The sequence below is a fragment of the Coregonus lavaretus genome (assembly GCF_964263955.1).
Source record: "Coregonus lavaretus genome assembly, chromosome: 3".
NCBI lineage: Eukaryota > Metazoa > Chordata > Actinopteri > Salmoniformes > Salmonidae > Coregonus > Coregonus lavaretus.
In genome coordinates this window covers 42,120,398-42,147,533 of record NC_139990.1, presented here as the reverse complement: position 1 = coordinate 42,147,533, position 27,136 = coordinate 42,120,398, and the positions used below count along the sequence as shown (strand labels likewise).

Here is a 27,136-nt window from a genome sequence, read left to right as displayed (position 1 = left end):
GCATTCAGGATTTCAGGAACAGATCTACAATTTGCACCCAGGAACTGAGTTTTCATCCATGTTTCGACTCAATACAACGCTGCACCATCTGTTCTCGTTGGGGGTCAATCGGGAATGATGTGCTTGTAATTCATGTAATATGTCCAGTTTTACTAAATCTGCCCAGGTAACACTTTACTTTTATACATAACGTGTGATTATTTTGTATTTTGAACTAGCATTAAATGTGTAAATGTCATGGTAAATTATATGCAAAACTCATCGCTGACATATGGTACATGTCGCTAACGTTAGCTAGCTAGCTATCCGTAATCTGTCCAGCTAGCTAATCTCTTTATTAAATCGTAGTCCTAAATTGCAGTTTGATCTTTTCTTGCAATTATTTATATTATTAATTTAATCCTTGTGCCCCAGTCAACCTTCAGCTATATGTTTGTGGCTTGAGAGCTGACAACTGTGTGCTGATGTGGGATGTTGTGCTACTACTGTGTCTGAAACTCTGAATTGACGTGATCTCTCTCTTCCCCTTTATTCAGCAATGGGCTACCTTTGCCAGGTCGTGGTACCTGATAGACGCTCGGATGCAGCCTCCAGGGAAGATTGCCACTATGTGTGCAGTCAGGCTACAGGGGAAACACAAACCGATCTACCATGCACTGAGTGAGTAGACAGCTAGCAACATGCCCATTTAGAAATGGACTAATGATGTGTGTTTTCCTGAATGTGTGCGACTGTGCAATACAGTCCGCAATTGATTTGAGGCTTTAATTTGATGCTTCCTTCACAGCCAGCCGGAGGGGATGGCTGCCGTTTTACAGGCTCCTAACCAATTGTACTATTTTGTGTGGTTTTCTCGCATTGTTTGTAACTTATTTTCTACATAATGTTGCTGCTACTGTCTCTTATGACCGAAAAGAGCTTCTGGATATGAGAACAGCGATTACTCACCTCGAAATGGACTAAGATTTTTTCTTCAATGAGTCCGATGCTAAGGATGTACTGTTTTTCTGAGACCAGGCCCAAATCCCTGTCATTCGCGTGAAGAAAAGACTAAGGTACAGGGGGCGGAGATTGTGGGTGCCTTGTGAGAATTAGACGGCGAGTGGGTAACCCGCCTCTACCATCCGTTCTATTGGCCAACGTGCAATCACTGGAGAATAAACTGGATGAGCTCTGTTCGAAACTATCCTACCAACGGGACATTAAAAACTAATATCTTATGTTTCACCGAGTCATGGCTGAACGATGACGCGGATAATATACAATTGGCTGGGTTTTCCGTGCATCGGCAGGACAGAACAGCTATGTCCGGTAAGACCCTCGGGTGGTGGTGTGTGCGCCTATTTGTCAATAACAGCTGGTGCGTGATTTCTAATATTAAGGAAGTCTCTAGGTATTGCTCGCCTGAGCTAGAGTACCTCATGATAAGCTGTAGACTACACTATCTACCAAGAGAGTTTTCCTCTATATTTTTCATAGCCGTCTATTTACCACCACAAACCGATGCTGGCACTAAGACCACACTCAACGAGCTGTATAAGGCCATAAGCAAACAAGAAAAGGCTCATCCAGAAGTGGCACTCCTAGTGGCCGGGGACTTTAATGCAGGCCAATTTTAAATCTGTTTTACCTCATTTCTACCAGCATGTCACATGTGCAACCTTTACTCCACACATGGAGACACATACAATGCTCTCCCTCGCCCTCCATTTGGCAAATCTGACCATAATTCTGTCCTCCTGATTCCTGCTTACAAGTAAAAACTAAAGCAGGAAGTACCAGTGACTCGCTCAATACGGAAGTGGTCAGATGACGCGGATGCTACGCTACAGGACTGTTTTGCTAGCACAGACTGGAATATGTTCCGGGATTCATCCAATGGCATTGAGGAGTACACCACATCAGTCACTGGCTTCATCAATAAGTGCATCGAAGACGTCATCCCCACAGTGACCGTATGTACATATCCCAACCAGAAGCCATGGATTACAGGCAACATCCACACCGAGCTAAAGGGTAGAGCTGCCGGTTTCAAGGAGTGTGACACTAATACGGACGCTTATAAGAAATCCCGCTATGCATTCAGACGAACCATCAAACAGGCAAAGCGTCAATACAGGACTGCGATTGAATCCTACTACACCGGCTCTGACGCGCGTCGGATTTGGCAGGGCTTACAAACTATTAGAGACTACAAAGGGAAACCCAGCCATGAGCTGCCCAGTGACGCGAGCCTACCAGACGGGCTAAATGCCTTTTATGCCCCTTGTTTTTACACTGCTGCTACTCTCTGTTAATTATCTATGCATAGTCACTTTACCCCTACGTACATGTACAAATGACCTCGACTAACCTGTACCCCCGCACATTGACTCGGTACCGGTACCCCTGTACATAGCCTCGTTATTGTTATTTTATTGTGTAACTTTATTTTATGTTTTACTTTATTTTATTTAGTAAATAATTATTGAACTGCATTGTAGGTTAAGGGCTTGTAAGTAAGCATCTCACGGTAAGGTCTACACTTGTGTTCGGCGCATGTGACAAATAAAATTGGATTTGATTTTAATTTGAGCAAGGACATATTCTGAGAGGTTTTTTTTGCAGCCATAACAATGACCACATGGTGGCGCTAAAGGATCACTATGAAACCAATAGACCCCAACTATGCACATAACCAGAAGGCTCAGATAGAACCCACCACTTATTTTTCATCAACTGCCTTCAGCCTTCTTTCAAAACCTGTGGCTCTTCACACTATTTGAGTTTGATTTGACTGTGAGGTGAATGCCTCTTCACCTGATGTATAGGTACATGTGTGTGGACCCTGAGGGATAGAGAAACCTGTCCATTACTTTCCCCTCATCCCTGGAGCTGTGCTCTGTTAACTGCTGGAATGCTGGAGAGTGAAGGGGGCTTATTGTTTGACCTATTCTATGAACCTGTTTGACCTATTCTATGATGCTGTTTGACCTATTCTATTAAATGTGATCTGCTCGTTGTTGAACGACCATTCAAACTAAGAAGGGTTTACTTTTGGTGTGTTATACGCTACCAGTCAAAAGTTTTAAATGCTTCACAGTGTGCAAAGCTGTCATCAAGGCAAAGGGTAGCTATTTGAAGAATCTCAAATATAACATATCTTTTTTGATTTGTTGAACACTTTTTTTGGTTACTACATGATTCCATATGTGTTATTGCATATATTTGATGTCTTCACTATTATTCTACAATGTAGAAAATAGTAAAAAATAAAGAAACTTTTGACTGGTAGTGTACATTAATCCTCCCTTTTCCAATTGTAGTGACTCATCTATTTAGTTCCTAGCAGTGCACTGATCCTCCTCCCTACATTACAATAAACCTAGCTTTTATTTACACCTGCCTTTTCATTTAAGTTATACATGTTCCCTTTCCCAAAGTGTATATCTGCTTTAGTAGAGAGTGATGGAGAGGTGTTAGAAAGTCATCTATCATTCTCTCCATATCTAATTCAGAAACCACTTGGTGGCATTTGAATTATGAATCTTTTCCTGCATTCCTTGATAATCTTTTAAAAGGAGCTAAGAACATCCATTGTAACGTGTCAGCAAAATGTGTTTCTATAAAGTTTGTGATCTTTATAATGAGCATGTGTCTCTGTGTTCCTCAGGTGATGTTGGAGATCATGTAGTAGTCATGAACACCAGACACATAGCCTTCTCTGGGAACAAATGGGAACAGAAGGTCTATTCCTCCCACACACAGTAAGGTCTTGATCAGACTGTCTGTCTGTTACACGTGGAATAACCAGTGAACATAAAGGAGTGTTATTCTGTACCTGTGTTTACTCATCAGTCAAGAAGAACTTCATTGAAACATGGAGCATGTGAACTGATCTGTGTAATGAGTGATGTGGTTGACTAAGCATATGTGTGTAAAGTTGATTGTCATACCAAAGTGTGTCTTCCTCGAAATTCAGCTTTGTTTCTTTCCCAAAGGTTTCCAGGTGGATTTAAACAAGTCACAGCCACCCAGCTACATTTGAAAGACCCCAAAGCGGTAAGTATTTTGAGTCAGTTTATTAGGTACACCCATCTAGTACCGAGTCGGACTGCCCTTTGCCTCCAGAACGGCTGGAATTCTTCGGGAAAGTTCCACAGGGATGTTGGTCCATGCTGACGTGATGGCATCACGCAGTTGCTGCAGATTGGACGGCGGTACACCACAACCACCAGCTTGTACCTTTGACACCAGGCAGGATGGGTCCATGGACTCATGCAGCTTACGCCAAATCCTGACTCTGCCATCAGCATGACGCATCAGGAACTAGGATTTGTCAGACCAGGGAATGTTTTTCCACTCCTCAATTGTCCAGTGTTTGTGATCGTGTGACTACTGGAACCTCTGCTTCTTGTTCTAAGCTGATAGGAGTGGAACCCGGTGTGGTCGTCTGCTACAATAGTCAATGACAAGGATTGACGAGTTGTGCATTCCGAAATGCTGTTCTGCACACCACTGTTGTACTTTGCCGTTGTCTGTTTGTGGCCTGCCTGTTAGCTTGCACAATTCTTGCCATTCTCCTTCGACCTCTCTCATCAACGAGCTGTTTTCGCCCACAGGACTGCCACTGACTGGATGTTTTTTGTTTGTCGCACCATTTCTCAGTAAGCTCTAGACACTGTCGTGAGTGAAAAGCCCAGGAGGGCGGATGTTTCTGAGATACTGGATCCGACGTGCCTGGCACCGACAATCATACCACGCTCAAAGTCGCTTAGGTCACTCGTTTTGCCCATTCTGACGTTCAGTCGAACAGTAACTGAATGACTCGATGCCTGTCTGCCTGCTTTATATAGCAAGCCATGGCCTCGTGAACAGGGTGGTGTACCTAATAAACTGGCTGGTGAGTTAGCTATTGTTTATTTGTGTGCTACTGCAGTCTGTTTGGAAACACTGAATAAACACTGTCCTCTCAAGTGTACCTATACAGTAACTTCAGCCTTTAAAGTTTCATTCCTAGGCCTAGCTAAAGCTGCATTTCATAATTCATCAAAATGTCAGAATTGCATGGCATTCAGGTAGCAGTTGCATTTTGCATCGCATTTATGTATTGATTTTTTATTTGATGAAATATGAGCTGTCCCACAGTTGTGTGACGTGTTTTGTCTATAAACGTTACAAATGGCCCGCTGGGAAAGAATGAATTATGGTGTATTATTACTCTGTCCTTGTAAGTCTCCCATCCCTCCCATTCCTCTGGTTCCAGAGAGGTAGTGTTCTGCTCCAGAATCATCAGGGAGGATTTTAGAAGTGTTGTTTTCAGACAGACACACTTGTGTATTATCACAGACACAGCATCTGTGCTGGTACAGGTCTGTCAGACTATTACACCTTTAGGAGAATGTCTACTGGAATCTGGGGAAAGGCCTAGCTGGGTGTGCAGGAAGATAAAGGAGCAGCAGCAGAGCTTATTGCAACCCAGAGATTAACTTTTCAAGGAATAAACTAAACCCATTTCAGCTTGAATTTGGCTATATGTTTTCTCTCCTCTGCCTTAGAGCACATGGCATTGCTCTTATTTAGATGGATGGTCTTAATATTGTTTTAGTGTATACTTTTGTTTGTGTTGCCTCAAATACATGAATGTTTCAACAGTGCCGTCCCAAGTGGTTAACTGACGAAATGTACCTATAGCTAGGCCCACATGTACATTAATTAAATGTACCTTAAGCTAAGCTTAGTGATGAGCTTTGTGGGCACTATGGTATTGAATGCTGAGCTGTAGTCAATGAACAGCATTCTCACATAGGTGTTCCTTTTGTCCAGGTGGGAAAGGGCAGTGTGGAGTGTGGATTGCATCATCTGTGGATCTGTTGGGGGGGTATGTAAATTGGAGTGGGTCTAGGGTTTCCAGGATGATGGTGGTGTTGTGAGCCATGACCAGCCTTTCAAAGCACTTTATGGCTACCGACGTGAGTGCTACAGGGCGGTAGTCATTTAGGCAGGTTACCTTCGCTTTCTTGGGCACAGGGACTATGGTGGTCTGCTTGAAACATGTAGGTATTACAGACTCAGTCAGGGAGAGGTTGAAAATGTCAGTGAAGACACTTGCCAGTTGGTCCGCGCATGCTCTGAGTACACATCCTGGTAATCCGTATGGCCCCGCGGCCTTGTGAATGTTGACCTGTTTAAAGGTCTTGCTCACATCGGCTATGGAGAGTGTAATCACACAGTCGTCCGGAACAGCTGGTGCTCTCATGCATGCTTCAGTGTTGCTTGCCTCGAAGCGAGCATAAAAGGCATTTAGCCCGTCTGGTATGCTCGCATCACTGGGCAGCTCGTGGCTGGGTTTCCCTTTGTAGGCCGTTATAGTTTGTAAATCCTGCCACATCCGACGCGCATCAGAACGGGTGTAGTAGTATTCAATCTTAGTCCTGTATTGACGCTTTGCCTGTTTGATGGTTCATCTGAGGGCATAGCGGGATTTCTTATAAGCGTCCGGATTAGTGTCCTGCTTAGCTTAACAGGACAATGACCCAAAACACACCTCCAGGCTGTGTAAAGGCTATTTGACCAACAAGGAGAGTGATGGAGTCCTGCATCAGATGACCTGGCCTCCACAATCACCCGACCTCAACCCAATTGAGATGGTTTGGGATGGGTTGGACCGCAGAGTGAAGGAAAAGCAGCCAACAAGTGCTCAGCATATGTGAGAACTCCTTCAAGACTGTTGGAAAAGCATTCCTCTTGAAGCTGGTTGAGAGAATGCCAAGAGTGTGCAAAGCTGTCATCAAGGCAATGGGTGGCTATTTGAAGAATTTGTTTAACACTTTTTTGGTTTCTACATGATTCCATACAGTGGGGGGAAAAAGTATTTAGTCAGCCACCAATTGTGCAAGTTCTCCCACTTAAAAAGATGAGAGGCCTGTAATTTTCATCATAGGTACACGTCAACTATGACAGACAAAATGAGAAAAGAAAATCCAGAAAATCACATTGTAGGATTTTTAATGAATTTATTTGCAAATTATGGTGGAAAATAAGTATTTGGTCAATAACAAAAGTTTCTCAATATTTTGTTATATACCCTTTGTTGGCAATGACACAGGTCAAACGTTTTCTGTAAGTCTTCACAAGGTTTTCACACACTGTTGCTGGTATTTTGGCCCATTCCTCCATGCAGATCTCCTCTAGAGCAGTGATGTTTTGGGGCTGTCGCTGGGCAACACGGACTTTCAACTCCCTCCAAAGATTTTCTATGGGGTTGAGATCTGGAGACTGGCTAGGCCACTCCAGGACCTTGAAATCCTTCTTACGAAGCCACTCCTTCGTTGCCCAGGCAGTGTGTTTGGGATCATTGTCATGCTGAAAGACCCAGCCACGTTTCATCTTCAATGCCCTTGCTGATGGAAGGAAGTTTTCACTCAAAATCTCACGATACATGGCCCCATTCATTCTTTCCTTTACACGGATCAGTCGTCCTGGTCCCTTTGCAGAAAAACAGCCCCAAAGCATGATGTTTCCACCCCCATGCTTCACAGTAGGTATGGTGTTCTTTGGATGCAACTCAGCATTCTTTGTCCTCCAAACACGACGAGTTGAGTTTTTACCAAAAAGTTATATTTAGGTTTCATCTGACCATATGACATTCTCCCAATCCTCTTCTGGATCATCCAAATGCACTCTAGCAAACTTCAGACGGGCCTGGACATGTACTGGCTTAAGCAGGGGGACACGTCTGGCACTGCAGGATTTGAGTCCCTGGCGGCGTAGTGTGTTACTGATGGTAGGCTTTGTTACTTTGGTCTCAGCTCTCTGCAGGTCATTCACTAGGTCCCCCCGTGTGGTTCTGGGATTTTTGCTCACCGTTCTTGTGATCATTTTGACCCCACGGGGTGAGATCTTGCGTGGAGCCCCAGATCGAGGGAGATTATCAGTGGTCTTGTATGTATGTATGTATGTATGTAATTTGCAAATAAATTCATTAAAAATCCTACAATGTGATTTTCTGGAGAAAAAAAATCTCAATTTGTCTGTCATAGTTGACGTGTATCTATGATGAAAATTACAGGCCTCTCTCATCTTTTTAAGTGGGAGAACTTGCACAATTGGTGGCTGACTAAATACTTTTTTTCCCCCACTGTATGTGTTATTTCATAGTTTGATGTCTTCACTATTATTCTACAATGTAGAAAATTGTCCAAATAAAGAAAAACCCTTGAATGAGTAGGTGTGTCCAAACTTTTGACTGGTACTGTACATTAATCCTCCCTTTTCCAATTGTAGTGACTCATCTATTTAGTTCCTAGCAGTGCACTGATCCTCCTCCCTACATTACAATAAACCTAGCTTTTATTTACATCTGCCTTTTCATTTAAGTGATACATGTTCCCTTTCCGTAAGTCTATCTCCCAAAGTTTAAACATGAGGGATAGTGTGTGAGGGGCATCCCCCTCAGTGATGGCATAGCAGGAAGGGAGAACAGAACAGCCACATGTTCTCCTACCCCAGCCCAGAGAACAGAACAGCCGCATGTTATCCTATCCTAGCCCTGCCCAGAGAACAGAACAGCCACATGTTATCCTACCCCAGCCCAGAGAACAGAACAACCACATGTTCTCCTACCCCAGCCCAGAGAACAGAACAGCCACATGTTATCCTATCCTAGCCCTGCCCAGAGACCAGAACAGCCACATGTTATCCTACCCCAGTTCCATACTGTATAGCTGAATGGCCCAGGCCAGAGCTCCAAGGCCTGGCCGACTGCCTGCCTGCCTCTCCCCAGTTCTGGCCTGCAGCCTCTCAACCCTCATCGCCCCCCTAGCCCTCTCCAAACCTCCCCAGGCCTCCGCTCTCCCCCAGCCCACCTCTCCCTCTCCCCAACTGTCCTCATCCCTCCCCTCAGCGCTCCTCCCCAGCCCTGGCCAGTTGCATCTCCCTTCCCCTCCTCTCCCCCCCCCCATTCCTCTCCAGCCCTCCTCAGGCTTCTCTAGCACATTAAACCTCCATTAATGAGATGGATGCGTGTCTCTAGCTGAGTTATTCCAGTGGTGGGAGAATCTATCAGAGGTAATTGTGGGTAATGATCACGTTGGGGTGACATCCACCTTCTGTAGCCGTGGTAACGAATGGTGTCCCTATACAACACACATCCATCATCCACACACCACGGTCGTCATTTAACAGGAATAGGACTGATTAATTTTCACAGGGAATAGATATGTATGAAGGGATTCAGCTAGAAATGGTAGGTGAGAGAAAAAGTCAAATATTAAGAGATTTTCACTTCTCTGTGACATTTTAGGTTTTTCTTCCCCTCACGTGGTATTCTTATTGCAGAGGTTGGATTTGAGTGGTGGACGGTTATGTAGGAATAACATGTCATTTTTCTGGTCGGTTTGCCAACGGGAGTAGGGAGGGGAGGAACATGGAAAGACTGGAGAAGGAAACTGGGGAATAGAGGAGGGGTTGTGGCACATTCAGGGTATCAGTTGAAGGATAACACAATTTCTTTCTAAATTCTTTGCTACCAGTTGGCGATCGTGACACATAGCTCCAAGGAACACTGAATATGTTTCACACCACAGGGTGAGGGAGGGATACGAGGAATAAAACCAGACTGTTTAGATGAGGTTAGGAGAATATTAAAGAGGTCTATAAGGTTGTATACAGGGGAGACTGCTCAGTACTCTTTACTATCTACATTAACAAGCAGAGGGTAAGGTGGAGATATTACCATATTGTTTAAACCTAGCACATTAAGAAAGCTAAACTTAGATATATGTTTTTGGTTGTTGGTTCAATTAGACCATGCCCATTTCAAGTATATATTTCTAAAAACAAATTAGGGAAGTTAGCTGGCTAACTCATTGATCTTGCTTTGTAGTATACCCCCCTGGACCTAACAGGACCTCCACTGGAGACATTTTTAGTCATTTAGCAGATGCTCTTATCCAGAGCGACTTACAGGAGCAATTAGGGTTAAGTGCCTTGCTCAAGGACATATCAACAGATGTTTTACCTAGTCGGCTCAGGGATTAGAACCAGCGACCTTTCGGTTACTGGCACAACGCTCTTAACCACTAAGCTACCTGCCGACATATTAAAGATGGCTCAATGATGGACCTCGACCTTGCTCCTCTCTAGAGCTGTAAACATGACAACCCTGATCCAACTGTCTTACATCAAACGCCTGTCTGTGTTAAGGGTGTCCCAAATAGCACCCTATTCCCTATATAGTGCACTAGGGTGCCATTTGGGACACAACCTAAGTAGCCTATCCAAGCGATGTATCTCCTTCTTCTTCTTCTTCTTCATCATCAGATAGTAAAGCTGGCAGTATATGGGATGCTGCCTAGGAACCTCTCCAGAAGGACCATGATGCAACGGCTACACCTCTTCCCTGAAGATGTAAGACTTGTCTTTAAGACTATGACATCTAATATTGTGTGAAAATGAAACAGGACGTTTTAGTAAAATAATGATGCCACACACCACCTCTTCCCTGAAGATAAAATATCTGCTCTTTATTCCCCTGTTGTGGAGGGAATATGGCTGACATGTTGATTGATTGATTGAATTTGCTTAATAATTTTAAATGACTACATATACAGCCAAGAACAAGCAGAACAGACATAGAAACATCAATGATAACACAAGTCTGACATGTTTCCATTGTGGTAAAGCATTTAGAAAAGACTAGTCGCAGTCTAGCTTCTATGCCCATAATACGGTATATAAATGTAAAAGTCTTATTTTCCATTGACCTACACCTCTCCAACCCAGGTGTGTGTTCCCTCTCTGAGAAGTGAAGACACCTACAAACCCAAGACTGTGTTCCTGTCCCTGGCTATAGCCTAGGTGTCATACAGATCCAGATCTAAGACTGTGTCCCTGTCCCTGGCTATAGCCTAGGTGTCATACAGATCCAGATCTAAGACTGTGTCCCTGTCCCTGGCTATAGCCTAGGTGTCATACAGATCCAGATCTAAGACTGTGTCCCTGTCCCTGGCTATAGCCTAGGTGTCATACAGATCCAGATCTAAGACTGTGTCCCTGTCCCTGGCTATAGCCTAGGTGTCATACAGATCCAGATCTAAGACTGTGTTCCTGTCCCTGGCTATAGCCTAGGTGTCATACGGATCCAGATCTAAGACTGTGTCCCTGTCCCTGGCTATAGCCTAGGTGTCATACAGATCCAGATCTAAGACTGTGTCCCTGTCCCTGGCTATAGCCTAGGTGTCATACAGATCCAGATCTAAGACTGTTCCTGTCCCTGGCTATAGCCGTGATGCCATACAGATCCATGAAATGGCTTTGTTGTATGTAATTGTATGGTAGGATCTTCCTGAGGACATCCTTATGAACCTGACAGAGGAGCTGCCTCAGCCCAGAGAGATCCCTCGCAGACTGAATGAGTACAGCCAGGAGGAACGAGAAGCCTTCCCCACTCTATGGACCCCGTGAGTACCCTCTCCTCCCAGTCTTCCTCCATGGACGCATACATACACACACACACACACACACACACACACACACACACATCTTCTCTCTCACATCTTCACACACACCATCCTTAATCACACCCACACATCCTCACACACACAGCTCTCTCCAGCCCGCCCTGCGCTGCGCTGAATCTCTAGCTGATTTAGAACAGCCAGGTTTATAGAGGAACAGACCCATTTAGAACAGCCAGGTTTATAGAGGAACAGACACATGTAGAACAGCCTGGTTTATAGAGGAACAGACACATTTAGAACAGCCAGGTTTATAGAGGAACAGACACATTTAGAACAGCCAGGTTTATAGAGGAACAGACCCATTTAGAACAGCCAGGTTTATAGAGGAACAGACACATTTAGAACAGCCTGGTTTATAGAGGAACAGACACATTTAGAACAGCCAGGTTTATAGAGGAACAGACACATACCATGGTTATATTAGACTGCTGTGTTCCTTCGGCCATGGCACTGATCCATTGTTCTTCAGTCCACAGCCTGCTGTTCATATCAGCTGTGACGTAGTTAAATGCCTTATGATACTGCTCTCTACAAGAGTGGCCAAATCTTTAGGCATTTTATGACCTAGATGCTACGCTAGCTTTAGCTTACCACAAACATTCAAATAACTAGTAGAAACCCAAAAATAATTATTTAGTAAAGAACGGGCTAAAACATTTTTGCGTGTGAAACCTACTTCTGTTATTGCCTGTAAGTAAGGATGGAAACAGTATAGCACCGTATTCCTGTGGTCTTTATTGATGTGAGAAACGGGTACTTGTTACCGGGCTGACAAATGATTCCATTTTGATAAAGAGTATGACGTGTTGAAACGTGATCGGTCATGTTCCTATAGAGTTAAGTAAGTGGATGGCTCAATGAGGGGAAATGGGTTAGTCTGGGCCAGGGACTCACCTCTCATTAACACACACACACACATACATTAGGCCCTACCGATGCTTAAACTGCTGATTGCAACCGAAACCAAATGCTGTGGAGTGGGTGGGTGGGTGAAGATTCAAGATGGAACCCCGATGGAGAAAAACTAGAGAGGAGTTATTGATGTTTCTCTCAAGATTGACTGTGAACCTCACTTTTTCAAACACTGATACCCACATGTGTTAATGCACTTAAGATCTTTCATTTAAAGTCATATTGAATAATAGAGAAGTGCTCTCTAAGCGAATTCATAATAACTTTTTTTGACGGCAGTAATTCATCCCAATGAGCAGTGGAACTGAGGAAGGTTTTGGAGCAGTATGTTTATATGTGTTCTCACTCTAATAACCACAGCAGTGATTGGTCTGGACGACCCTACGGAGCGTTTCATTAAAACATATCATACAGGAAGTAGACACTGACGTGATAATGAGACAGCCACTACATTACTTCCTGTCTGTAATTAAAGAACAGGAAATGGGAGTTTTCAATCTGACAGAAAACTGTGAAAGTCCAGAATTACGTGACATAATTATTGTAGTGTAATGTTTGGCTGACTGGGTGGGGAGAAGGATGCTGCTGCTACTGAGGCTTAGGGCAATTCTGTGTCTGAGTTTAATTCTGATCACGCATACTCAAATTGACTGCAGCTATAACTCGCTTGGAATAACACAGGAGTGAGAAATAAAGCTTGGCAGTAAAAGTGACCTGGTGTACTGTTTCTAGGGTGTTAACTAAGAAATTTGAGGAAGCTAAATTAGTTATAACATTGGATGGTCAATTATCAAGGTCAAGTCATATTGACAAAGTTGTTGTGAAGATGGGGAGGGGTATGTCTGTTTATAAAAATATGTTCTGCATTTTTGACACAAATCAACTGTACTAGTTGTTAAGGCTCTGGTCGTGTCCCATCATGATTACTGTCCGGTAATATGGTCAAGTGCAGCAAAGAAAGACCTAGCAAAGCTGCAGCTGGCTCAAAACAGAGCAGCACGCCTTGCCCTTAACTGCACATACATAACTAACATCATGCCAGTCTTTCCTGGTTGAGGGTTGACCAGAGATGAACTGCTTCTCTTCTAGTTTTCATGAGAAATATTACTGTGATGAATAATCCAGATTGTCTGCATAATCAAATAACATTTAGCTCAGACACCCATACATATTCCAGAAGACATGCCACCAGGGTTCTCTTCATGATCGCATGGAACTCCCTTCCATCTCCAATTACTCAAGCAAACAGCAAAATTACCTTTAGAAAACATCTCATGGAACGGTGGGGACTGTGGAGTGTTTATAGGGTGTTAACTGGTGTAGTGTGTAGTGGTTATAGGGCGTTAACTGGTGTAGTGGTTATAGGGCGTTAACTGGTGTAGTGGTTATAGGGCGTTAACTGGAGGAGACTGAGAACTGAGTCGTTAGCGGTGGTGTCTGTGTGTGAGAATAGAGGAGCGTTCGGCCGCCAGCAGTGAGGAGAGAAATCACTCTTCTAGTTGGTTTCCACAGCAGGAGAGGACAATAAAACTATAAAAATAACGACAACTGTACTTAGTCCTAGTTCTATAGCTAGGATAGCATCATGCTGTTGATGTCCTATAGCTAGGATAGCATCATGCTGTTGATGTTCTATAGCTAGGATAGCATCATGCTGTTGATGTCCTATAGCTAGGATAGCATCATGCTGTTGATGTTCTATAGCTACGATAGCATCATGCTGTTGATGTTCTATAGCTAGGATAGCATCATGCTGTTGATGTTCTATAGCTAGATTAGCATCATGCTGTTGATGTTCTATAGCTAGGATAGCATCATGCTGTTGATGTTCTATAGCTAGGATAGCATCATGCTGTTGATGTCCTATAGCTAGGATAGCATCATGCTGTTGATGTCTTATAGCTAGGATAGTATCATGCTGTTGATGTTCTATAGCTAGGATAGCATCATGCTGTTGATGTTCTTGTTCTATAGCTAGGATAGCATCATGCTGTTGATGTTCTGGTTCTATAGCTAGGATAGCATCATGCTGTTGATGTTCTAGTTCTATAGCTAGGATAGCATCATGCTGTTGATGTCTTATAGCTAGGATAGCATCATGCTGTTGACATTCTAGTTCTATAGCTAGGATAGCATCATGCTGTTGATGTTCTAGTTCTATAGCTAGGATAGCATCATGCTGTTGATGTCTTATAGCTAGGATAGCATCATGCTGTTGACATTCTAGTTCTATAGCTAGGATAGCATCATGCTGTTGATGTTCTAGTTCTATAGCTAGGATAGCATCATGCTGTTGATGTCTTATAGCTAGGATAGCATCATGCTGTTGATGTCTTATAGCTAGGATAGCATCATGCTGTTGACATTCTAGTTCTATAGCTAGGATAGCATCATGCTGTTGATGTTCTAGTTCTATAGCTAGGATAGCATCATGCTGTTCTAGTTCTATAGCTAGGATAGCATCATGCTGTTGATGTTCTATAGCTAGGATAGCATCATGCTGTTGATGTCCTATAGCTAGGATAGCATCATGCTGTTGATGTCCTATAGCTAGGATAGCATCATGCTGTTGATGTCCTATAGCTAGGATAGCATCATGCTGTTGATGTTCTATAGCTAGGATAGCATCATGCTGTTGATGTTCTATAGCTAGGATAGCATCATGCTGTTGATGTCCTATAGCTAGGATAGCATCATGCTGTTGATGTCCTATAGCTAGGATAGCATCATGCTGTTGATGTTCTATAGCTAGGATAGCATCATGCTGTTGATGTCCTATAGCTAGGATAGCATCATGCTGTTGATGTTCTATAGCTAGGATAGCATCATGCTGTTGATGTTCTATAGTTAGGATAGCATCATGCTGTTGATGTTCTATAGCTAGGATAGCATCATGCTGTTGATTTTCTATAGCTAGGATAGCATCATGCTGTTGATGTTCTATAGCTAGGATAGCATCATGCTGTAGATGTTCTATAGCTAGGATAGCATCATGCTGTTGATGTCCTATAGCTAGGATAGCATCATGCTGTTGATGTTCTATAGCTAGGATAGCATCATGCTGTTGATGTCCTATAGCCAGGATAGCATCATGCTGTTGATGTTCTATAGCTAGGATAGCATCATGCTGTTGATGTTCTATAGCTAGGATAGCATCATGCTGTTGATGTTCTTTAGCTAGGATAGCATCATGCTGTTGATGTTCTAGTTCTTTAGCTAGGATAGCATCATGCTGTTGATGTTCTAGTTCTATAGCTAGGATAGCATCATGCTGTTAATGTCTTATAGCTAGGATAGCATCATACTGTTGACGTTCTAGTTCTATAGCTAGAATAGCATCATGCTGTTGATGTCTTATAGCTAGGATAGCGTCATGCTGTTGATGTTCTATAGCTAGGATAGCATCATGCTGTTGATGTGCTAGTTCTATAGCTAGGATAGCATCATGCTGTTGATGTCTTATAGCTAGGATAGCATCATGCGGTTGATGTTCTATAGCTAGGATAGCATCATGCTGTTGATGTCCTAGTTCTATAGCTAGGATAGCATCATGCTGTTGATGTCTTATAGCTAGGATAGCGTCATGCTGTTGATGTCCTAGTTCCAATTTGTCTCATTCAGTCATCCCTCTGCATCTACAGAGATGGGTCTACTCTAAGCTAAGGCAAGCTCTATGGTTTAGCATTGTGTGGAATCCACTGAATAGTGGCTGGTTTCTGCTCAGACATTCTCACTGGCTGTCTCTGTGGTTCAGTGTAAACAATTTCTGAATAAATAGTCTGGTTAGATTTGCAAGCCCCGGTAAGCTTAATGGAAATGGGATTGGCATTATTATAAATATGTATTTACCTCATGTAGCAGGTTGAGACACCCGAGCCCACTATATTCTCCTCCAGGGGTGATGTATTGATGTGTCTCAGTGAGTAGCCCTGCCCCTGATTCAGTGGCACCTTTCCACTTTTGTTAATGTGGTGGGGCACGATGCCCAGCCAAGGCTACGGTGCCAGGCTCAGTCACTGTGAGGGATGGTCTGCCAGCCAGCCTGCCCTGAAACATAGGCTGCTATACTGTGGCCTTCATTCCTAACCCACTGTGAATGATGGCTAGCTAAACCTGCCCTGAACCACAGGCTGCTATACTGTGGCCTCACTGTGAAGGATGGCTTCCTAACCCACTGTGAATGATGGCTAGCTAGACCTGCCCTGAACCACAGGCTGCTATACTGTGGCCTCACTGTGAAGGATGGCTTCCTAACCCACTGTGAAGGATGGCTAGCTAGACCTGCCCTCAACCACAGGCTGCTATACTGTGGTTTCACTGTGAAGGATGGCTTCCTAACCCACTGTGAAGGATGGCTAGCTAGACCTGCCCTGAACCACAGGCTGCTATACTGTGGCCTCACTGTGAAGGATGGCTTCCTAACCCACTGTGAAGGATGGCTAGCTAGACCTGCCCTGATCCACAGGCTGCTATACTGTGGTTTCACTGTGAAGGATGGCTTCCTAACCCACTGTGAAGGATGGCTAGCTAGACCTGCCCTGAACCACAGGCTGCTATATTGTGGTTTCACTGTGAAGGATGGCTAGCTAGACCTGCCCTCAACCACAGGCTGCCTTTGTTTCTCCACATTGAGATCTAGCCAGAGAGAGGGATGGCCTATCTTCTCCATGATGAGATATAGCCAGGTCTGTCCATAGGCTGCACTGGCCTGTCTTCTCCATGATGAGATATAGCCAGGTCTGTCCATAGGCTGCACTGGCCTGTCTTCTCCATGATGAGATATAGCCAGGTCTGACCATAGGCTACACTGGCCTGTCTTCTCCATGATGAGATATAGCCAGGTCTGATCCATAGGCTACACTGGCCTGTCTTCTCCATGATGAGATATAGCCAGGTCTGATCCATAGGCTACACTGGCCTGTCTTCTCCATGATGAGATATAGCCAGGTCTGTCCATAGGCTACACTGGCCTGTCTTCTCCATGATGAGATATAGCCAGGTCTGATCCATAGGCTACACTGGCCTGTCTTCTCCATGATGAGATATAGCCAGGTCTGATCCATAGGCTACACTGGCCTGTCTTCTCCATGATGAGATATAGCCAGGTCTGATCCATAGGCTACACTGGCCTGTCTTCTCCATGATGAGATATAGCCAGGTCTGATCCATAGGCTACACTGGCCTGTCTTCTCCATGATGAGATATAGCCAGGTCTGATCCATAGGCTACACTGGCCTGTCTTCTCCATGATGAGATATAGCCAGGTCTGATCCATAGGCTACACTGGCCTGTCTTCTCCATGATGAGATATAGCCAGGTCTGTCCATAGGCTACACTGGCCTGTCTTCTCCATGATGAGATATAGCCAGGTCTGACCCATAGGCTACACTGGCTTGTCTTCTCCATGATGAGATATAGCCAGGTCTGATCCATAGGCTACACTGGCCTGTCTTCTCCATGATGAGATATAGCCAGGTCTGATCCATAGGCTACACTGGCCTGTCTTCTCCATGATGAGATATAGCCAGGTCTGATCCATAGGCTACACTGGCCTGTCTTCTCCATGATGAGATATAGCCAGGTCTGTCCATAGGCTACACTGGCCTGTCTTCTCCATGATGAGATATAGCCAGGTCTGACCCATAGGCTACACTGGCTTGTCTTCTCCATGATGAGATATAGCCAGGTCTGATCCATAGGCTACACTTCGGCCTTCCTACCCCACTGTAAGCCTGAATGGTTTTACCTCTGCACTTTGAGTGGGTTTGAGTTGGATGGTTGGGGGGGATTGAAGTGTATATGTCCTTCATAAAACACTGTAGATTAAACAGCTTACTGTTGGCACGGTGACATTTCATCCTTCCTCTATTCACCCCTTCATCCTTCCTCTATTCACCCCTTCATCCCTCCTCTATTCACCCCTTCATCCCTCCTCTATTCACCCCTTCATCCCTCTATTCACCCCTTCATCCTTCTATTCACCCCTTCATCCCTCCTCTATTCACCCCTTCATCCCTCTACTCACCCCTTCATCCTTCTACTCACCCCTTCATCCCTCCTCTATTCACCCCTTCATCCCTCCTCTATTCACCCCTTCATCCCTCCTCTATTCACCCCTTCATCCCTCCTCTATTCACCCCTTCATCCCTCCTCTATTCACCCCTTCATCCCTCCTCTTCACCCCTTCATCCCTCCTCTTCACCCCTTCATCCCTCCTCTATTCACCTCTTCAACCCTCTAGTCATCCCTTCATCCCTCCTCTAGTCACCCCTTCACCCCTCCTCTACGCACCCCTTCATCCCTCCTCTATTCATCCCTCCTCTAGTCATCCCTTCATCCCTCCTCTATTCATCCCTTCATCCCTCCTCTAGTCACCTCTCTACCTGCCATTGTCCTTACTGGGTAGGAGTGGGTAAGAGGGGACATGGAGCCCCGCAGACATACAGTACATTAGTGTCTATAGAAAGGATAGGTGACACTGGAACTACAGTGAGGGAAAAAAGTATTTGATCCCCTGCTGATTTTGTACGTTTTCCCACTGACAAAGACATGATCAGTCTATCATTTTAATGGTAGGTTTATTTGAACAGTGAGAGACAGAATAACAACAATAAAATCCAGAAAAACACATGTCAAAAATGTTATAAATTGATTTGCATTTTAATGAGGGAAATAAGTATTTGACCCCTCTGCAAAACATGACTTAGTACTTGGTGGCAAAACCCTTGTTGGCAATCAGACGTTTCTTGTAGTTGGCCACCAGGTTTGCACACATCTCAGGAGGGATTTTGTCCCACTCCTCTTTGCAGATCTTCTCCAAGTCATTAAGGTTTCGAGGCTGACGTTTGGCAACTCGAACCTTCAGCTCCCTCCACAGATTTTCTATGGGATTAAGGTCTGGAGACTGGCTAGGCCACTCCAGGACCTTCATGTGCTTCTTCTTGAGCCACTCCTTTGTTGCCTTGGCCGTGTGTTTTGGGTCATTGTCATGCTGGAATACCCATCCACGACCCATTTTCCATGCCCTGGCTGAGGGAAGGAGGTTCTCACCCAAGATTTGACGGTACATGGCCCTGTCCCTTTGATGCGGTGAAGTTGTCCTGTCCCCTTAGCAGAAAAACACCCCCAAAGCATAGTGTTTCCATCTCCATGTTTGACGGTGGGGATGGTGTTCTTGGGTTCATACGCAGCATTCCTCCTCCTCCAAACACGGCGAGTTGAGTTGATGCCAAAGAGCTCGATTTTGGTCTCATCTGACCACAACACTTTCACCCAGTTCTCCTCTGAATCATTCAGATGTTCATTGGAAAACTTCAGACGGGCCTGTATATGTGCTTTCTTGAGCAGGGGGACCTTGCGGGCGCTGCAGGATTTCAGTCCTTCACGGCGTAGTGTGTTACCAATTGTTTTCTTGGTGACTATGGTCCCAGCTGCCTTGAGATAATTGACAAGATCCTCCCGTGTAGTTCTGGGCTGATTCCTCACCGTTCTCATGATCATTGCAACTCCACGAGGTGAGATCTTGCATGGAGCCCCAGGCCGAGGGAGATTGACAGTTCTTTTGTGTTTCTTCCATTTGCAAATAATCGCACCAACTGTTGTCACCTTCTCACCAAACTGCTTGGCGATGGTCTTGTAGCCCATTCCAGCCTTGTGTAGGTCTACAATCTTGTCCCTGACATCCTTGGAGAGCTCTTTGGTCTTGGCCATGGTGGAGAGTTTGGAATCTGATTGATTGATTGCTTCTGTGGACAGGTGCCTTTTATACAGGTAACAAGCTGAGATTAGGAGCACTTCCTTTAAGAGTGTGCTCCTAATCTCAGCTCGTTACCTGTATAAAAGACACCTGGGAGCCAGAAATCTTTCTGATTGAGAGGGGATCAAATACTTATTTCCCTCATTAAAATGCAAATCAATTTATAACATTTTTGTCAAGTGTTTTTCTGGATTTTGTTGTTGTTATTCTGTCTCTCACTGTTCAAATAAACCTACCATTAAAATTATAGACTGATCATTTCTTTGTCAGTGGGCAAATGTACAAAATCAGCAGGGGATCAAATACTTTTTTCCCTCACTGTATATGTCAGAGTGGACTCAGGGTGATGTCAGGATGGGGAGGGGGCTTGGTAACTGGGTCAGCATCAGTGATATCACTCCTCCCCTCACCTTTCTGCCAGCCCTGGTTCTAACTGTTATCCTGACTGCATAGGAGGGAACGAGGAGCCCCTCAGACATACAGTCACTAGCTATAAAAAGTATACACCTTTTACCCTTACGTATTTTCCCAATTTATTGCCTTTCTGTCTGGAATGTATTAAATTAGATGTTTTTCCACCCTGATCTACATAATCTACTCCTCCATTTCAAAGTGAAAAGGAAAGGTGTGAAAAGCCAGTCTAGACATATGTAGCGTACTTATAAGGTACCCTACATTTCAGTCAACAGTAACCCTGCAGCTAGCCGAGATCACTCAAATTAATGAGATTCATGGATTTTTTTGTTAGCGAGAAATATTTTCCAAAATAAGATTAAATTGACATTTCTCACGACCCTCCCGTTTTCCATCCAGTGAGGAAATGTATCCCTATTTAATTCCGCTCACTTTGCGTGCGTATGTCATCAATTCCAAGTTAATTGTCCCAACCCTAACTTTCTCATGATATTACTCAAGGGGCACATCCCAAATGGCACCCTTTTCCCTATGTAGTGCACTACTTTTGACCTGGGCCCTTATAAAGGGAACACGGTGCCATTTGGAATGTAGCCCAGAAGTGGCATTGAAGGTAAGAGAAGGAAATTGTCTCCTAAAGCTGAATTGTATTATTTTATTTAGGTGCTTTTTACTGCAGCTGAGAAGTGCAGTTTTTAATACTAAGACCAACTTAAAGGAGGAGACTTTCTGAAACGTGTTAACAATCCTTTTAAATATGGTTTTCTTCTTGCCAAAGACTTCAGCATAGACTCCTTCTCTCCTTCCTTTCAAATGAAAACATTGAGATGAATAGTGTGATGTCTAGTGGGTGAAACATCACCTCAGGTGGTTTCAATTATCATTTCAAATAGGTGTAGGCTACAAGTCTAATTCTTTACACTAACACAGTGTTCAAGGAACACTCGACATTCACTACAGAAAGAAAACGGCAAAGGGACAAAACACCAAAATGTGATTGATGATAGAACACATTTTAATTATCAAGAAACAAGACAATGATGTATCTGTCAACATGTCTGTAAAGATGGCAATCTGAGTAAAAAGAGGGAAACTGTTTGAGGCAACAACTCCACTTTGCAAACTACATTTCCCATAGTACTCTGCTCGTCAGTGTATCTCAAAGCTCCCATCATTTTGAATTGAGTCCAGTCAGTATTGTTTGTAAAAGTATTCTTCCCTGAGAGGGAAAAAAATAAACTTATTTAATGCTTTCTGTCAACCTTTTCTTCCCCTAGCAGTCATCATTATATAGTCCTGTCAGGACACTGTCCACCCTAGCAGTCATCATTATATAGTCCTGTCAGGACACTTTTCACCCTAGCAGTCATCAGTGTATAGACCTGTCAGGACACTGTCCACCCTAGCAGTCATCAGTGTATAGTCCTGTCAGGACACTGTCCACCCTAGCAGTCATCAGTGTATAGTCCTGTCAGGACACTGTCCACCCTAGCAGTCATCAGTATATAGTCCTGTCAGGACACTGTCCACCCTAGCAGTCATCAGTATATAGTCCTGTCAGGACACTGTCCACCCTAGCAGTCATCAGTATATAGTCCTGTCAAGACACTGTCCACCCTAGCAGTCATCAGTATATAGTCCTGTCAAGACACTGTCCACCCTAGCAGTCATCAGTATATAGTCCTGTCAAGACACTGTCCACCCTAGCAGTCATCAGTATATAGTCCTGTCAGGACACTGTCCACCCTAGCAGTCATCAGTATATAGTCCTGTCAGGACACTGTCCACCCTAGCAGTCATCAGTATATAGTCCTGTCAAGACACTGTCCACCCTAGCAGTCATCAGTATATAGTCCTGTCAAGACACTGTCCACCCTAGCAGTCATCAGTATATAGTCCTGTCAGGACACTGTCCACCCTAGCAGTCATCAGTATATAGTCCTGTCAGGACACTGTCCACCCTAGCAGTCATCAGTATATAGTCCTGTCAAGACACTGTTCACCCTAGCAGTCATCAGTATATAGTCCTGTCAGGACACTGTCCACCCTAGCAGTCATCAGTATATAGTCCTGTCAGGACACTGTCCACCCTAGCAGTCATCAACATATAGTCCTGTCAGGACACTGTATTGTGATAAATGATGTGTTTCTCTGTTTACTGATCTAATCTTTAAGAACCAATCAGTGAGTCCATTCAGGCCTGGAATTCCAGCGATCTAAATGACATTGGGTGATGTTCAAGGGCAAACCAATCCTGGCCCTTTATTAAAGACCTAGTTGATATTCACTGACTGACATCACATCAACACTCACCAGGCACTCGACATAGTCCCAATCTAATACCATCAACACATACTAATGTAATACAATATAAAGTTGTTTGTTGTGAATAGTAGAGCTACTTAACTTAGTAATAACTGTCTTCTGTTTTGCAGTATTGAAAGACCATATTGCATAGATGATACTTACCATGGTGATATTTAATTAAACCTTATATTATACAGGTTATTCCCATTGAGATGATATGTATTTTCCTGTTCTACATGACTGATTTCTAATGTGTGTTCTTTCTACAGACCTGAAGACTATAGGATGAAGTGATCCATCAGATGGCTGGTGTTAGGCTTCTTCTTCTGGCCTGTTACTAGTACTAGCCTTTACATCTGGCTTTTGGATTAGAACATCCAGGTGACATTTACTGTACAAACCACAAACCTTTATGTTGTCCCAATAATGTACTAAATAAACTATTCTCCTGTCAACCGTTTGTTTTTCCTGAGAATAAATCATGATTGATATTTTATTCTCTCTGTAGTGAACGTTTGATGAGTTCAAAAATGATTTTCGTGTGTTTCATTCAACCTCAGCTGCAGTGAGATGGCATTCATTGTGTGAGTCCCAAATGGCACCCTATTCCTCATAGAGTGCACTACTTTTGACCAGGGCCAATAGGGGGGCCCATAGGGCTCTGATCAAAAGTAGTGCACTATACAGGGAATAGGGTGGCATTTTAAATTCTTTCATTGGCTGCGGTCGGCTGCTTCGTTCTGTTGTAATTTAGAGAATATTAAAGTGGAGATTCTTTGGCCTTTGCCTCTCAGCCACAGACCATTTCTGCAGTTTCTTCAGAAGTCTGATCTCTCCACTAATTCGACTGCGCTTCGACCTTAATTGATTTCAGATGCCTCTGAGACCTTTATAATCCCAGCATAGCCTTTTGATGTCTGGTGGCCCCTCAGGAAACCATTGTGGAAATGCACCTCAACAGTGAGTGTGATACTATAGTCATTGGGCTTTTTAGACTGGGGAGTCGGAAAACCTTTTATAGTGTGGCTTCACTGGTGTTTGTCACTGTCTGACACACTAACTGTTGGCTGGACTTGAAGTATCAACTGGACTGGACTCAAGTGTTACTGTTCAAATGAAGCCCGATTTACCTATCAAGACAACCCATTTTAGTGCTTACAGGGAAAATGTCTCATCCTCTTGAGAGGCAGCTGATTGAGTCCTGCTGTTCTTTTGAAAGAAAAAAACCTACCGTATGTACTGAGACAACAGAACTTATACCTAGTTCTAGCAGGCCCTACTAATCAAACACAGAGCTACAGAACAGTTCACTGTTGTAGTACAGTTTTATTGGTTATAAAACAAATAATAAAGTAAAAAATAAATAACTTCCTAATTCAGTTTCAACGGTTTGGTGGTCTGGTGAGACATTCCACTGGTACCTGTTTGATCTACATTATGAATTCCATTTCAGTCCAAAAACACAAATTAGACCACAGGCCTAACTATATTCAACTCTCCTCTTCTCCTCACAGTGGACGGGCCCCACGTTGCATAATCATAATAACAACAAATTGGAACGGCAATAAGGAAAACATAAAACTTCACAGATTTGTGGAGCTCATCACAAGTTCTTCTAGCACCTTCTCTGTGTACTTTTGCCTGTGACGAGTTAGTGTAACTAACACCTATTCGTACAAGACCAAGTCCATGTCAATTAACAATGCGATAACAGTACGATTGGACAGAACGCGTGAGAGTCTTACAATAGCTGTAGTTTTCTTTGATAGGACAGTGGTTAAAGTTTGGTTCCTCCAATGTTTAGGCTTACTTAAAAACAAATGCCTCATCGTACAATAACAGTGAGGGAAAGGCTGCTTCAACAGAGGTCACAATGTCTTATTAAATCAAGAAGAGAGGCCACTGTACACAAATACTGAGGAATCATTGTGAGAACTGGCTTGACAACTTAAAGATTGAGGGGAAAGTCAACATGGAAGCACTGAAATGTAAATGACACATGGTTATAAAAAGCTGACAGCCTGTACAAATGTCATCCATTCATGATCTCAAATTACAAAAAGATGTTTGACTTATTACACATCAACCCAACGACACAATCCAGTAATTCTCAATGCGCTGGCATGCAACTGCACTAAAAAGGTAAGTAATTTTAATGTACATCATTGGGCATAGTTTCTCTTCCTCAGTCCCCCTACATCCCACACACCAGCATTTACATAAATCAGGCACTTTTCGGATATCCTAATCTGACATCGCTATCCTACAGGAATAGCATACAGGAGACCCTGGCTAGCGACACGGGGGTATCTGACGCCTGCCGTACATATTTTTGACATCTTCATTAACCCACAGGGACTTAGAAAGGTGGTTGGACTGTCTGCCTGCTCAAGAACTGTAGACAGCTTTCTGTCCTGTCTGGGCTTCTCCAATCACCTCCACTTCTCCTTCAGTATCTGCTGCAGCTTCGCTCCTCTGTCCAGTCTGGTCTGTGTGTCCTGTCTGGGCTGTGTTAGCGGTGGCTCTCCTCTGTGTGACCACGTCTCTGGAGAAGCGCCTCATCATTATCCCTGGGGACCTTAGCTCAGTGTCCTGGGAGTGGGATTGGGGTGCAGGGTAATTGGGCTGGTAGTACTGAGGGGGGTAGCCTCTATACCCAGCGTATGGGTCCTCTTCCTCATCATCTTCCTCATCCTCATCGTTGTTGTAATTTCCACGGGGGTCATAACGGCCAGTGGGGTCATAGTTTTGGTAGTTGGTGTGGGGGAGTTGTTGTACTATGGTGGGGAACATTGGATCAGTGGATGTGTCATGATGTTGGGTCATCACTAGCAACCTCTTTCTAAACTACCACCGCTAAGTTAGCTTGTTGCCTGGGGTTAGCAGAATGACGGACAGGAGAAAGCAGACAGAGAGCCACAGGCACAACATTGCTGTAGTGTGAACAACACAGTGTGTAGCTGTGGATGTATAACAGGGAGGGTGAGCCACAACAGTGGTGGTGAGTGGGAATCTGATTAGTATTTGTCATTCACAAGGATGCCTTGATCAGGAGAAAGCAGATATACACAGGGAGGAAGGAAGATGGTGGCTGGTGGGTTGGGTGAAGCAAAGCATTGTCTAGAAAACAATATCTTCTGATTCATGTCTTTAGAAAAATCAAGATGGATTGTTTTCCAAGCTGGGGTGATGTGATGCGAGGTTAGCAAGCACTACACACTGTCTGATGACAGGCAGAGATAGATGGAGAGCGTAGCGCTGGTTTGAACACAGTGGTGGTGATCTCAAGGGCTAGGTAGTGGGGCGGGAATGGGTTGGAGAGGAGAGAAGAGGAGGGGAGAGGGTGGCTGATGGTCTCTATGTGGGGAGAGAAGAGAGGAGGAGAGGGTGGCTGATGGTCTCTATGTGGGGAGAGGAGAGGGTGGCTGATGGTCTCTATGTGGGGAGGAAGAGAGGGTGGCTGATGGTCTCTTTATGTGGGGAGGAAGAGAGGGTGGCTGATGGTCTCTTTATGTGGGGAGGAAGAGAGGGTGGCTGATGGTCACTTTATGTGGGGAGGGAGGGAGGGAGGGAGGAGAGGGTGGCTGGAACTAAGAGAATGTTGCTCAGTAGTCATTCTCATATTCCTGTTCCCGTCCTCCTTGAGTTAGAACCAGAACAGAGGAGACAGACAGAGAGACAGAGAGAAACACGGACCTTACGTCAGTACAGATGCAAGACCACATAACACCAACATGCTACCATTCCAAATACCACATGGACCCACTAGTGGATGTGCTAGTCAGTATCTCTGACCCACTAGTGGATGTGCTAGTCAGTATCTCTGACCCACTAGTGGATGTGCTAGTCAGTATCTCTGACCCACTAGTGGATGTGCTAGTCAGTATCTCTGACCCACTAGTGGATGTGCTAGTCAGTATCTCTGACCCACTAGTGGATGTGCTAGTCAGTATCTCTGACCCACTAGTGGATGTGCTAGTCAGTATCTCTGACCCACTAGTGGATGTGCTAGTCAGTATCTCTGACCCACTAGTGGATGTGCTAGTCAGTATCTCTGACCCACTAGTGGATGTGCTAGTCAGTATCTCTGACCCAGTAGTGGATGTGCTAGTCAGTATCTCTGACCCACTAGTGGATGTGCTAGTCAGTATCTCTGACCCACTAGTGGATGTGCTAGTCAGTATCTCTGACCCACTAGTGGATGTGCTAGTCAGTATCTCTGACCCACTAGTGGATGTGCTAGTCA

General features: G+C 44.2%; 1 protein-coding gene and 1 pseudogene across 3 annotated transcripts in view; one reads left to right on the top strand and one right to left on the bottom strand.

The window, feature by feature from the left end:
* Positions 1-54: 54 nt before the first annotated feature.
* Positions 55-23,345, top strand: LOC311126428 (large ribosomal subunit protein uL13m-like; the record flags this gene model as incomplete). 2 transcript variants are annotated; one of them, XM_084158516.1, is made up of 7 exons in its annotated part: positions 55-166; positions 537-660; positions 3,653-3,746; positions 3,981-4,041; positions 10,303-10,389; positions 11,320-11,441; positions 23,160-23,345. In XM_084158516.1, the coding sequence occupies exons 1-7, from the start codon at positions 140-142 to the stop codon at positions 23,182-23,184; spliced, it is 540 nt and encodes a 179-aa protein (XP_084014642.1). In that variant the 5' UTR covers positions 55-139. The 2 variants fall into 2 exon arrangements, with proteins under 2 accessions (XP_084014642.1, XP_084014643.1); XM_084158517.1 differs by lacking the exon at positions 23,160-23,345 and having other exon boundaries at positions 76-166; positions 11,320-11,445.
* A 907-nt stretch (positions 23,346-24,252) lies between these two features.
* LOC311107354 (collagen alpha-1(XIV) chain-like) overlaps positions 24,253-27,136 on the bottom strand; it is a 148,862-nt pseudogene continuing 145,978 nt past the window's right edge. Inside the window, exon 41 of the transcript in view lies at positions 24,253-25,667. The product of the transcript in view is annotated as a collagen alpha-1(XIV) chain-like (transcript). The remainder of the gene's footprint in view (positions 25,668-27,136) is intronic.